Source organism: Adiantum capillus-veneris, chromosome 24, assembly GCF_014529385.1.
Source record: "Adiantum capillus-veneris isolate H3 chromosome 24, ASM1452938v2, whole genome shotgun sequence".
Lineage (NCBI taxonomy): Eukaryota > Viridiplantae > Streptophyta > Polypodiopsida > Polypodiales > Pteridaceae > Adiantum > Adiantum capillus-veneris.
This window is the reverse complement of record NC_140954.1, coordinates 125,440,394-125,455,369: the sequence shown is the minus strand read 5'-3', so window position 1 is coordinate 125,455,369 and position 14,976 is coordinate 125,440,394. Positions and strand designations below refer to the sequence as shown.

Genomic DNA, 14,976 nt, shown 5'->3' with positions numbered 1-14,976 from the left:
AGAGAGAGAGAGAGAGAGAGAGAGAGAGAGAGAGAGAGAGAGAGAGAGAGAGTGTGTGTGTGAGAGAGAGAGAGAGAGAAAGAGTTGCATGTTGTCATAGTTGGAGGGTCTTGGCTGTCAATCACAAAACTTGGTGCAAAGAATATCTAAGGAAAAAACACTGGGATAAAAAATTGTCTTCGTGCTAAAGAACGGTTATGCAAATTAGAATGTTGACCACAATATATAAGATGCATTGCCAAACAGGGACATACATAGATTAACATCAACCACCTAAGAATACAATAAACATGCACACAATGCATTGAGTAAAATTTCATTACATAAGTTGAATCGTCTACCTCCTAGTCATAGAGCCAATGCGGGCTCACCCGCGAGCCTAAGAGCCTGGAGCTAACAAGCTAGCCTCTACCACAAGGGCTAGTGTCACATACCACCAATTCGACACTGCTACAGATCTACGTGTAGAGTTGCAAAGGGCCTAGAGTCCATGTGTGGTAATCACACAAGATGGTTCACAAATAAGCCCAAGGTCCGATTTATAGGATTCCTCAACCACCCATGTTCACACATGGCCAAACAGCCATCTTGATGTCTAGGGACCTAACATGGGTAAACAATAAATTTTTTTAATTGTTCAAGGGTTGCAAGAAATCATGTCATGCATGAAATTTCGTTCAAAAAATATATTATATTCACCAGGACTCCAATTTAAGGAGTCTTTCTCAAGTAAACTCACTTGAAAACCTGTGATAGGAAGAAGAATTTTTACCAAGGCAACAACATCCATATTGATATCCTTCGAAGTGAGTTACTTGAGAGTACACAATATTGGATGTATGCCATCCGTGACAACGCAAATACCAAAGCAGAACACAAGTTTGCCTCCAAAAATGTCTTACAATTATTGACAAGGTTGAGGCTAAGAACCTGAGTTGTTTCATCAGATGCAAAGTGAGCGTCAGATGTGACCACCTCAGCTCGCATCATGAAGACGTGGTACTGTACAAAAGGGTGACGCGTCAAACGTCTACATGGTAACATTATCGGCTAGGCTTCTGAAAAATCCTTGTAATGATTCTCTCTTCACGTGTATTGAATATAATGTTCTTCTGACAGTGGAAAAAGTCCTTTTGTTGTGCCTCATGTTCTGGATGAACGCATCGAGTGCAAGACATGCCCAACAATTGGACAGTAGGGAAGCACAAGAGATATTCAGCAAGAAGCTGATATGGGAAAACAAATGTATGATGGGATTACTACTCGCTACTTTTGCAAGATAGAAGGTTAATATATGCAAAGGAATTAAAACCTGCCTTTTGTGTACCAACTAAAAGCCTGTACCAAGTAGTAGGATACATGCTGATATTAGGTTGTTACTTAAGAGGGACAGACGCTCAAGGGACAAGTTGGCTAAAATAGTGTATGGCGTTTTGGGGGCCGGAAGGCGCGGGGGGGGGGGGGGGGGGGGGGGGGGGGGGGGGGTACCTATCTATCAAAGCAAACAGAGATCAATCAAGAAACAAGAGGCTCTTTCAACAATTCCATCTTATCAATACATCTCTGGCTACACCCCAATGAGAAGTAAAACTTTTGGGCATCCATCTCCACTGAACCTTTGAGATTTGTCTCCAAATATCTTCACCATCCTTCTGTCCATGCAGGATCTCAGGGAGCCTATTCAGATATGGCAATTTACATAGTCTTCCATATTCATGCCCTTTCACTTTTCCTTGCATACTCGACTCGCAGTAGAATGGACAAAAGTGGTACTCGCATCAGAGAAACATGCACAAGCTGCTTAGAAGAGCCAGCCTCAACACAGAATGGAACCAAGCATGACACAGAGAGAGAGAGAGAGAGAGAGAGAGAGAGAGAGAGACCCCTCAGAATTGGCACCATTTGAGATAGGGACTTCTCAAGTAACAGAAATCAGCTCTATCTTCGCCAGAAGAAAAAAAAAGGGGGAGAGCCCTCCAAGACGCCTGTCTACTCACACTTTCGTGAACGGCGGCAAGAGAAGATGAAGCCATCAAACAAATCACCATTTTGTTAAGCAGCAGTGAAACAGTATGCTTGTTGGCCAGTCTCTCCAGTGTATGGGCTCACACGAATCAAACAGCGAAGCATGAACCTCCCATAAACTAAATATGTTTCTTCTTCCTTGAGACTACTGCAATCATACAAACTTCAAAGAAAATTAACTAGGAGCAAAATAGTGGCACAGTACCAGAGCCAAGAGTACCAAGATGCCATATGCTACCACATTGAAGTGGGAGAAAAATTTGATCACCTTGAGATGCACAAGGCTCTTACCTACAACGAAACAAAACCAAGGTCGGAAGGACATACTTCCGACAAAATACATCTCCTCTAAAAGTCAAAATCCACCTCCATCAGCTTTGTCTCGTCACTCACAAAAACAGCACAAACAAGTTCCACACATTGGCCTTTTTTATGATGTCTGTAGTAACCACGGAGCCATGTGTCCGCTTCAGCAACAAATACCAGAAATCCTTTTCCATCAATTCAACAGATTAAGTCAAGAGAGCTCCATGACAGCAACGAGCTCCCATTGTCATATTTATCTGCAAAATGTACAGCATCTACGACAAAGTCAACAAAGTAATGGAGGAAAAAAATTAGGCAGTCAAGTTCACAGAATAAAGAAAGAAACTATTCTCTCTTGCCGTAAGAAATCAAGCAAAACCATAATCTCTCTGCTTCAAAAAGGCAATGCAGCAGCATTACATCGTCATGTTGCTGCCTCTGGTCGCGAAGGGTAAGTCGACCACAATTTGTAAACATCAAATATACCCATCCCAAATGAGTGAGAACTGTCCTTACCGGCCTGTTAGAGAATTCAGTAGATCTATCTGGATGCAGTAGCCTCCCTGGGAGCTTGGCATCGAAAACATTCTGTGCGACTTGCAAAATTATGCTCACTGCATCCGGACCTGAATTTTGTATAAACTTGACTTTGTGAGAAACTAGAAAAATTAGGAGCTTATTCATAACAGCATTCAAGATTAAAGTAGCACATTCAAAACTTCGAAGCTACATAAACAGACTGAAGCTTGGCAATCACTGAATTGGATCTCTGGGAGTCAGCTTAAAGAAGTAGCTGGTGGGTTCCCTCTTAGAACACTGGCCCCTTGGCAGTATTTGTTCACGGAAGAGTGTGCAGCAGAACGTAAGGAAGAGACAATGGCACATGAGAGAGAGAGAGAGAGAGAGAGAGAGAGAGAGAGAGAGAGAGAGGAGAAGAAGAGAGTTTTAACATCGTAGGAAACTATCCAAAGAGACCTTAAAGATCTAGCCAACGAGGGGGGAGAGAGAGAGAGAGAGAAAGAAAGAAAGAAAGAAAGATTTTTAACGTCTATGTCAAGCCAAAATCGGCCTATGAGACAAATCAAATGTACATGGTGTGTATGTCATCCGTCTATCGGAAAGACAAATGAAACAAAACTGATACAAAACTGAACTGAACTGAATGTAGGTAGTGGAGTATTTGAGGAGGGATGGAGCTCTATCTCTAGGGGTATATGCATGTCTATATGCTCAAGGTAGTACAATCATGAGAATGCATCAAGCTATCTAGCTCCATCCTGTACTAATGGGGGGATGTAAGATGTGGTACATGGGCGGGTCTGGTGCCGAGAGAGAGAGAGAGAGAGAGAGAGAGAGAGAGAGAGAGAGAGAGAGAGAGATTTTATAACGTCTTCGAAAGGCCGGACTCGGCTTATGAGACAAATCAATGCATGTGTGGTACATTCTCTATCATCCCAAAAAAGGAAAAACTGATAAGCTGATGCTAAGACTCAATCTGGAGTATACACTCAGTGGGGGGTGGGGGGGTAGTACTGCTGGTGATGACCATGATGGATGGATGGATGGAGGATGGAGCTCTACTACTAGTGTCACATGACACATCCAACCCTATGTGTCCGTGGACAAGCCACAGCATGACCAAGGTTCAATTCAATCAAGTCAGTCTAGAATAGGAAATGTTCTGGCACTTTTGTGAGTCTGTTCGCAGACCGTGCATGCCTAGACACTGAGAGTAGATGCATATCCTCTGGTTGCACACAGCAGGATCATCAGCATTACCATCAGAATCCATCAGGGGAATTTTCCAGTGCATTAAACCTATTTCCCTATTTTTGACATTTTTCACTTATTTATTAAGTGACTTTTTGTTGGGAACTAGGTAGGGCAATTTTGCTAATGAAATATATAAGGAAACCAGAGCTAGCACTTTCTGGCAGAAGAGACAGCAGGAACTTCGGTTCACAGGCACCTTCTCAGCAAGACCCCAGCAGGACTAGCGTTTTTGCAACACAACAACAAGGACCTAGCGTTTTGCAACCACAGATCACCCTTGGCGTTTTTGCATGGCAGAGCAGCCCCGGCGATCACAAGACACAGCAAATCAGCCCCAACGTTAGCAGATTCCCCAACGACAGCAGATCAGCCCTAGCATTAGCAGTTTCCTCACCAAAGACAGATTTCAGCCCCTAGCGTTTTTGGTTTGCAGATCCTATCTCAATGTTTTTGTGAATCTTCGCGACGGAATCAGCCCTAGACTCAGCGTTTTCAGCTTTCAGCAGTCGGTCTCCGCAGTAGAACCCCCAAACCTCGCAGATCTCACCTTCCCGCAGCAGTTCCTCACCGCACGGTCAGATCCATCGAAGTTTGCAGTTTCAGCCCGGTAAACGCAGATTTCAGCATCTGCGTTTTCAGCGCGTCGTCATCGTACCATCGTCATCGACATAAGAGTCAGAATTCAGCAAATAAAGATTTGCAGATTTCAACCCTCAGCGTTTTCATATTTCAGCCCGTCTCGTTGTCGTCGACAACGTCGATAAGTCCAAGCATTGTAGAGATTTGTGCAATCATAAGTAGACTGCTCTCGCCATAGAGAGTGGGGCCTTCGGAGGAGGGTTTGACAACATTCTGGTGTCGTATTCTTCTCTCTCTATCTCTTAGTCTCATGCACCTTCATTCACAGTGTTTATCCACTTTGTTTGTGTCCATTGCACTCTCACTAAAGGAACGGAAGGCTCTCCCTTCTGTAAGTAAAAGGAACCCTTGAGCACAGTTCGGAGCACTCATCTTGAGCAAAGTTCAACATTCACTTCCACTGCACCTTACATTGGTATCAAAGCTTTGGCAGTGTTCTGTATCACTCAAGGAAATAACCATAAGAACCACATAATTTTTTTTTGCTTGTTGCGGTCGCACGTAACCCAGGATTTCTTGGGCGTGTCAATTACTAATCGTGTTTTTGAAGAGTGACAGGAATCCCAAGAAAGAAGGGCTTTTCCAGCCTACCCTTGTGCCTCTTTTCACTCAGAGCTCGGGTAAGAGAAGATCCTTCTCTAACACAGATTGCAAGCTAAAGAAGAACCTCAAGACCCCCAAGAACCTCAAGACCCTCAAGAACCCAAGACCCCCAAGAACCCAAGTTCCTCGTGAACTTAAGAACCCAAGACCACAAGAACCCACGACTTCAATGGATGGTCATCACTCGAAGCGGAATGGATACTTCGCTTGGAGGTGATGAGCATGAGAGAGGCAAAGAAGAGGGTTTTCCGACCCTCCCCCTTCCCCATCTACGCCAAGTGCAAGAGATTCAGGAAAAGGAGACTCTCTCAATCTCTTCTTTTCCAAAGCACGACACACAAGATTTGAATGATTATGATAAGCATGATGATTTGAATGACAATGATAAGCATGATGATTTGCATGATCAAGATGTGATTTCTCAAAAGCATGAGGATTTGCAAGAAGATGATGTGATTGTTCACAAGAATGATGGTTTAGTTGTTGCTTTGTCTAGTGAAGCTAACCCCATTGCAGATTCGATCAATCACAAGGAATCGATCTTGGCTTTCAAGTCGAGGTCCACAGAACCCCCACAGGAAGATTCAATCAATTACGAAGAACAGATCTTGACTCTCGAGTCGAGGTCCAAAGAACCCTCACAAGAAGTACTATATATTCGAATGATTAGTCAGCACGCATTGTTCGAGTGTTTCATTCGTGATTGTTTCATGTGTTTTAGTCAGCGTCTTTATGTGATCCCTTTTCCTAGGCATGACATATTGTACGTTGAGCATGATTCACTCATGAATGAGCATCGATGTATGCGGATAATTCATGAAAAAATGAAATGTTTGCCTTCAAAGAATTCACATTCCATGTCTCTTCCTTAGCATGACATAGTATCAAAAAGAGCACAAGAAGGATTGAGCATCAAGCATTGGCATTTCCATTGTGTTTTGCCACAGTTGATAGATTTCAATCAGATAGTCAAGATTGACCCCATTGTTTGCGTGTGTTTGATGAACGGTTTGGCACTCCGTCACTTTGTTCATCTGCATTACATACTCAGATTTTTCTAAGGAATAGAATTTTTCCAATCACTTTACATGGAATGGATATGTTCATGTTTTTGTGTTGGAAGTGGTTTCAGGAATTTTCAGCTTCGGAGATCCTTGAAGAAGGTAGACGCATGACTCTAGACGAAGTGGAAGCATTGAAGGAGCCTCAGAAAACTTTGTGTCGCTTTCGGCGCAGCCCAAAGAAGCAAGCGTTGCAGACCTTTATGAAGTTCAAGTATCGCATGACCCACGCATCAGAGTGGACCGACGAAAAGTCCTTTCCAAGATTCCAGACGTTGGCGATCTTTCTCGACGCCATACGGTTCGGTACCAGTACCTCACTTTGAAAAGGAGGAGATGTCACGTGACACATCCAACCCTATGTGTCCATGGACAAGCTACAGCATGACCAGGGTTCAGTTCAATCAAGTTAGTCTAGAACAAGAAGTGTTCTGGCACTTTTGTGAGTCTGTTCGCAGACCGTGTATGCCTAGACACTTAGATGCATATCCTCCGGTTGCACACAGCATGATCATCAGCATTACCATCAGAATCCATCGAGGGAATTTTCGAGTGCATTAAACCTATTTTCCCTATTTTTGACATTTTCCACTTATTTATTAAGTGACTTTTGTTGGGAACTAGGTAGGGCAATTTTGCTAATGAAATATATAGGGAAACCAGAGCTAGCACTTTCTGGCAGAAGACGCAACAGGAACTTCGGTTCAACAGGCACCTTCTCAGCAAGACCCCAGTAGGCCTAGCGTTTTGCAACCACAGATCACCCTTGGCGTTTTTGCATGGCAGAGCAGCCTCGACGATCACAAGACACAGCAGATCAGCCCCAGCGTTAGCAGATTCCCCAACGACAGAAAATCAGCCCTAGCGTTAGCAGTTTCCTCACCAAAGACAGATTTCAACCCCTAGCGTTTTTGGTTTGAAGATCCATCTCAACGTTTTTGTAGATCTTTGCGACGGAATCAGCCCTAGACTCAGTGTTTTCAGTTCTCAGCAGTCAGTCTCCGCAGTAGAACCCCCAAACCTCGCAGATCTTTTCAGTTTTCAACAGTCAGTCTCCGCAGTAGAACCCCCAAACCTCGCAGATCTCACCTTCCCGCAGCAGTTCCTCACCGCACAGTCAGACCCATCGAAGTTTGCAGATTCAGCCCGGAAAACGCAGATTTCAGTATCTGCGTTTTCAGCGCGTCGTCGTCGTACCGTCGTCGTCAACATAGAGTCAGAATTCAGTAGATAAAGATTTGCAGATTTCAGCCCTTAGCGTTTTCAGATTTCAGCCAGTCTCGTCATCGTCCTCATCGTCGTCGACATCGTCGGTAAGTCCAAGCATTGCAGAGATTTGTGCAATCATAAGTAGACCGCTCTCGCCATAGAGAGTGGGGCTTTCGGAGGAGGGTTTGCCAACATTCTGGTGTCGTATTCTTCTCTCTCTATCGCTCAGTCTCATGCACCTTCATTCACAGTGTTTATCCACTTTGTTTGTGTCCATTGCATTCTCTCACTAAAGGAACGGAAGGCTCTCCCTTCCGTAAGTAAAAGGAACCCTTGAGCACAGTTCGGAGCACTCATCTTGAGCAAAGTTCAACATTCACTTCCGCTAGACCTAACAACTAGGGGCTCGAAAGGCTGCAGCTGAGAGGAGAGAGAGAGAGAGAGAGAGAGAGAGAGAGAGAGAGAGAGAGAGAGAGAGAGAGAGAGACTGTGTTAGGTGCAGCGGAATAAATGTTTGAACTTTGCTCAAGATGAGTGCTCCGAACTGTGCTCAAGGTTCCTTTTTGTTCTTATGGAAGGGAGAGCCTTCCGTTCTTAATGAGAGAGTGCAATGATCACAAACAAGTGAATGGACACTGTGCGTGCAAGTGTATGAGACTGAGAGATAGAGAGAGAAGAGAAATACGACACCAAAGACCTTGTAAAACCCTCCTCCGAAGGCCCCACTCTCTATGGCGAGAGCGGTCTACTTATGATTGCACAAATCTCTACAATGCTTGGACTTGCCGACGATGATGAGGACGACGACGAGACGGGCTGAAATCTGGAATCATTAAGGGCTGAAATCTGCAAATCTTTATCTGCTGAATTCTAACACTATGTCGATGGCGACGATGCGACGACGACGCGCTGAAAACGCAGATGCTGAAATCTGCGTTTTCCGGGCTGAAACTGTAAACCTTGCGGAAACTGACCGTGCGGCGAGAAACTGCTGCGGGAAGGTGAGATCTGCGAGGTTCGGGACTTGATCTGCGGTGTCTAAAGGCTGAAAACTGAAAAGGCTGGTGGTTCTTGATGTTCTGTCGCGGTGAATCTGCAAAACGCTGGGGCTGATCTGCAAATCAAAAACGCTAGGGCTGAAATGTTGTCACTGGATGTCCTTCAAATGTAAAACGCTAGGCTGATCTGCTGTGTCGTGTTGACGCCAGGCCGATCTGCTGTGCACAAATCGCCAAGGTTGGTCTTGTAGATAAAAAACGCTAGGGTTGTCCTGCTGATGCAGAAAACGCAAGGCCTCTCGGGTTCTGCTGAGAAGTTGCCTGTTGAGCGGGTGCTCCTGCTACCTCTTCTGCCAATTAGTGCTAGTCTAGGTTTGCTGATATACAAACTTACTCAATTTGCCCTACCTACTTTCCAACAAAAGTCACTTAAAAATAATAAGTGAAAAATGTCAAAAAAATAGGAAAAATAGGCTAAATACACTGGAAAATTCCCCTGATGGATTCTGATGAGAATGCTTATGATCATGCTGTGTGCAACCGGAGGATATGCATCTACACTAATTGACTGGGCATGCACGGTCTACGAATAGACTCACAAAAGTGCCAGATCACTTCTAAATCTAGACTGACTGGACTGACTGAACCCTTGTCGTGCTGTAGCTTGTCCACGGACACATAGGGTTGGATGTGTCACGTGACAGACCGACGAAAGGCTGGCAAGTTCAATAGTTCCAAATGGCAAACTCTGCAAATGATACAACAACACGGACAGAGAGCCATAGTGAGCCCCAAAGGCCACATATATAGTGAGCCACAATAAAATCTCTCTGAAACACCACAACCAAAAGTTAAATCTCATACGGAAATTTTTAGCAGGCTTGAGACGGGCCAAGTGCTGATGCAAACCCTAAATGTGCATGATATCCTTTGCTAAGCCGCATTGCTTCCGGATTCTCGAGATTTGTCACGATTCCTGCATTTTCCTTAGCAACTTTTCTATATTTGTTGTGTGTGTGGGTGTTGGGGGGGGCAGGGGGTTAGAGAATTATGTTCACCTTATATGCTTTTTCTCTTGCTTACATGCTTCTCATCATACCTTGGTTGTACAAGACAATGACCCATACAGCAATGTGGTGATCACCAAGGCTGAGATGCCACGGATCAAGAAGGAAGCTGATGGAGTGACCAACTGCGGAACAAGGTTGAAGTAATATGTAGGATGTAAGGTGCAGCGGAATGAATGTTGTATTTTCTCAAGATGAGTGATCCATATTTGCTCAAGGTTCCTTTTAGTTCTTATGGAAGGTAAATCCTTCTGTTCTTTATGGAGAGTGTTGTGATCACGAACAAAGTGGATGGATATTGTGCGTGCAAGTGTATGAGACTGAGAGAAAGAGAGAAGAGAGATACGACACCAGAGACGTTGTAAAACCCTCCTCCGAAGGCCCCACTCTCGTCGGCGAGAGTGGTCTACTATTGATTGCACAAAGTGGTACAATGACGATGCATGTGACTGATGCAACTCGGGACTATGTCGGTGACGACGATGGTGACGACGTTGACGACTTAAGGGCTGAAATCTGTGACCTTCTATCTGCTGTCCACAAAAACGCTAAGGCTGAAAATCTAGGACTGATTTCGGTGGCTGAAAATGATTGTTCAGGCTGCGTTTTTGAGGGCTGAAATGGCGATCTCTTGCATGCATCTAGGGCTGAATCTGCTGCTGTATGGAATGCTGAAAACGCTGAACCATCTACTGCAACAAGGCTGAAAACGCTGAACCATCTTCTGCAACAAGGCTGAAAATGGAAAACGCCTGGGGCTGTAGGTGTGCTAGCGATCTATCCAATGCTGAAAACGCTAGAAGACTGTGGGCGATAAGGGAACTGGAAACGCTAGGGCTTGGAGAGGGAAATCGCCAAGGCTTGTGGGTGCTGACGGGTTCTTGCTGAGAGAGAGGGAGTACCTACAGCCTGAGGGCCTATTGTGCTCCTTGCTCATCTGCCCAAGAGTGCTAGCCTAGGGTTGCTCATATATTAAGTTACCCAATCTGCCCTACCTACTTTCCAACAAAAGTCACTTAAAAATAATAAGTGAAAAATGTCAAAAATACGTAAAATAGGCTAAATGCACTAGAAAAATCCCCTTACTGATTCTAATGGATTCTGATGGGAATATTGATGATCATGCTATGTGCAACCAGAGGATATGCATCTATTGCTAAGTGATTGGCATGCACGGTCTACGAATAGACTCACAAAAGTGCCAGATCACTTCTAATCTAGACTGACTGGACTGACGGGAACCCTGTTATGGTGTAGCTTGTCCACGGAGACAAAGGGTTGGATGTGTCACGTGACATCCCCTCCTTTTCAAAGTGAGATACTGGTACCGAACTGGATGGCGTCGAGGGAGAGCGCCAACAGCATCCGGAATCCTGGAAGGGACTCTTCGCCAGCCCACTCTGATGTGTGGGTCATGCGGTACTTGAACTTCATAAAGGTCTGCAATGCTTGCTTCTTTGGGCCGCGCCGAAAGCGACACAAAGGCTTCTGTGGCTCCTTCCTTGCTTCAACTTCGTTTAGAGACCTACTTCTTTCGTCTTCAAGAATCTCCATGGCTGAAAATTCCTGAAACCATTTCCAACACAAAAACGTGAACATACCCATTCCATGTAAAGTGCGTGGAAAAAATCTTGGCTTCCTAAAAGCCTGTGCATGCCATGTAGGTGAACAAATAGACGGAGTGCTAAACCGTTCACCACACACACGCAAACAATGAGATCTAATCTTGTCGTGCTGATCGAAATCACTCAACTATGGCAAAACACTACGGAAATGCCCATGCTTGGTGCTCATACCTTTATGTGCTCTTTCTACAAATGTGTCATGCCAAGGAACAGACATGGAATGTGACTTCCGTGAATGCAACCATTTCATCCTTTCATGAATCATCCGCATACATTCGTGCTCATCCATGAGAGAAACGTGCTTAACATACAATATGTCATGCCTAATAAAAGGGATCACATAAAGATGCTGACTAAAATACAGGAAACGATCACGAATGAAACACTCGAACAATGCGTGCGTATCAATCATGCGAACACAAAATACTTCCTGTAAGGGTACTTGAGACCTAGGCTCGAGAGCCAAGATCGATCCTTCGTGATTGATCGAATCTGCAACGAGGTTAGCTTCGCTAGAAAAAGCATCAACTAACTCATCATCCTTGTGAACAATCACGTCTTCTTCCTGCAACTCATCATGCTTGTGAGAAATCGCATCTTGATCATGCAAATCATCATGCTCATCATTATCAATCAAATCATCATGCTGCTCACAAACATGCAAATCCTGTGTGTCAGGCTTGGGAGAAGAAGAAACTGAGAGAATCTCCTTTTCCCGAATCCTTTCAATCTTGACCTGCATATTAGCAATGAGAGAGGGAGAATGAACAATGTCTTCTCCATGAATGACAATGGGAGAATCACTTTTGGCATTGAGAATGAAAGTGTTAGCCTCAAAATCAATGAGAGGGTTTTTATCACGAAACCATCGAATGCCCAAAATCATATCACATCCTGAGAGAGGAGAAACAACAAATCTTCTAGTGAAGGCAGCTTGTTGAATTGCAAACAACACATCAAGGCACTCCTCCGTGATGAGAGCGTCCATACCGGGAACAAAGCCAGAGACCTTGATAGGAGATCTCGGACTAACTTCGAGGCGGGCTCTCTCAACAAGAGAGGGACTGATCACATCATGCATACTACCTGGGTCAAACAATATGACAAAACGTTGCCCCGACGTACGACCATGACATTTAATGAGAGAATCATCAACGAGAAGGTCATGAGAAACATGGGGCACACTCGTGTTGTCACTAATTGCATTGACAGAGGAAGTGGGTTCTGTGGATTCTTTAGATTCATTCGATTCAAGCTTAGGGCATGTTCTTTTTATGTGACCCTTAATGTGACAATGATAACAACGTCCTTCCTTAGAATAAGTGCTTTGCTCTTCCGACGTGATGTATCCTCCTACAATTCCTTGTGCTACCTTTTCATCTTGAGTAAGCTTAGGTTTAGCAATTGTGTTAGTCTTACCCTTAGATTCATTGGAAGAATTCTTTTCTGAGAGACTGTTGGAAGATTGGTTAGAAGAGTTACCATTCTTACCGTTCAGAGGGTTCTGAGAAGTCTGCGAGGTACTTAGGCTTTCCCTTGTTGTGCTTCATCTTCTGTGTGAGAGCAATCGCTACCGCCTTGTTGAGATCGATTGGATCGACTCGACATCGTACTTGATATACTCGTCCAATCCATAACGGAATGCCTCTTTGCGTTCATCATCCGACTTGCGTAATTGGGTACCTAGCTGCAAAACACGATTAGAAAAAGACATAACCGGCATACCCTTTTGCTTGAGAGCGCGCCAATCGTCCTTCAATCGTGCAAGGTACTGAGGTGGCATAAACCGCGCCTTGAGCTTGTCTTGGAAATCAGCCCAACTAAAAGAGAGGGACATGAATCCGTCGGCTTCCTCTACGTGCGCGGCTAGCTGTGCCTCTTGCCATGCGTGATACCAATTTATGGCATCACCGGTAAGGTACATAGCTACCGTCAAAACTTTGCTATTGCCTGTTTTCTTAGTTGTCGCAAAATAAGCATTAAATTGATGTAACTAAGAATGAATAACCGTAGCATCCCTCTTACCGTCATACTTACTGAAAGTCAACTTCTCTGTGACTGGGTTGTTGGAATCCGTATCGTGGCTTGCGCCACTTGATGAACTCCCACGATCCTTGGGTGGTTCAGATTTCGAGGCAAGTACTTTTCGAACCAATTCTTGAGTTCGTAGTTCTCTTTGAGCCTCTCGCTCGATCTCCAAGGCCGGGCTTCGTGCTGCCGCTTCCTCCTTTCTTAGTTCTTTTCTTTCTTTTCGTGCGTCGCGTTCGCGTTCTAAAGCAATGCGATTTTCTTCTTGTTGTGCGGCAATTCTTGCATTTCTTTCATCGCGCTCGCGGTCCCTAGCTACTTGTTCTGCGGAAGGTCTTGCGTTTCTTTCGTCGCGCTCGTGGTCCCTAGTTGCTTGTTCTGCAGCAAAGTTTGCGTATCTTTCGTCGCGCTCACGGTCCTTAGCTTCTTGTTGTTCTGCTTTGCTTGCGAGTTGTGCCACCGCAATTCGATTCGTTTCTTGTTGTTGTGCCATCATGTCCAACATCGACTTGACCATCGCCTCCATAGACGTGGGTCCAACTCGTGGCATAGATGGCAAAGGGGGAGGGTTGGAAAAATCTCTTAGTGGGGAGAACTCTTCGTCGCCCCTCTCATGCTCATCACCTGTATGCGAAGTATCCATTCCGCTTCGCGTGACGACCATGCACTATGATCTTTGGTTCTTAAGTTCACGAGGAACTTGGGTTCTTGAGGGTCTTGGGTTCTTCGTTCTTGAGGGTCTTGAGGTGCTTGAGGTTCTTGAGGTTTCCTTTTGCTTGCAAATCGCGTTTGAGAAGAATCATCTTCTCACTCGAGTTCTACTCTTTTCCGCGGGCGCACCCCTTGGCAGCCTTGCGCTCACACCAAGGTTGCTTTTTCCCACCTCACGTCGATTGGTCGGCCGCTAAGTGCACGGTCCGCTCTCAATGAGTGAAAAGAGACAAGAAGAGGCTGGACAAGCCCTTCTTTCTTGGGATTCCTGTCACTCTTCAACAAAACACGATTAGGAATCGACACGCCGAAGCAAACTTGGGTTCGTGCGACCTCAACAGGCAAAAAAAAATTCTTGTGGTTCTTTCCTTGAGTAATACAGAACACTTCCAAAGCTCTGATACCAATGTAAGGTGCAGCAGAATGAATGTTGTATTTTCTCAAGATGAGTAATCCATATTTGCTCAAGGTTCCTTTTAGTTCTTATGGAAGGTAAAGCCTTCCGTTCTTTATGGAGAGTGTTGTGATCACAAACAAAGTGGATGGATATTGTGAGTGCAAGTGTATGAGACTGAGAGAAAGAGAGAAGAGAGATACGACACTAGAGACGTTGTAAAACCCTCCTCCGAAGGCCCCACTCTCGTCGGCGAGAGTGGTCTACTATTGATTGCACAAAGTAGTACAATGATGATGCATGTGACTGATGCAACTTGGGACTATGTCGGTGACGACGTTGACGACTTAAGGGCTGAAATCTGCGACCTTCTATCTGCTGTCCATAAAAACGCTAAGGCTGAAAATCTAGGACTGATTTCGGTGGCTGAAAATGACTGTTTTGGCTGCGTTTTTGAGGGCTGAAATGGCGATCTCTTGCATGCATCTAGGGCTGAATCTGCTGCTCTATGGAATGCTGAAAAGCTGAACCATCTGC

The 14,976-nt window shown here is 44.8% G+C and overlaps 1 protein-coding gene across 4 annotated transcripts in view; it reads right to left on the bottom strand.

Annotated features, from left to right (window-relative positions):
* Positions 1–2,135: 2,135 nt before the first annotated feature.
* Positions 2,136–14,976, bottom strand: part of LOC147427093 (RNA-binding protein involved in heterochromatin assembly dri1-like) — a 47,273-nt gene continuing 34,432 nt past the window's right edge. For all 4 annotated transcript variants that reach the window (XM_086497954.1, XM_086497955.1, XM_086497956.1 and 1 more), the window contains 2 exons: positions 2,848–2,957; positions 2,136–2,588 (listed from right to left, as the gene is read on the bottom strand). In XM_086497954.1, the coding sequence (XP_086354080.1) occupies positions 2,873–2,957 (85 nt within the window). In that variant the 3' untranslated portion in view covers positions 2,136–2,588; positions 2,848–2,872. The remainder of the gene's footprint in view (positions 2,589–2,847; positions 2,958–14,976) is intronic.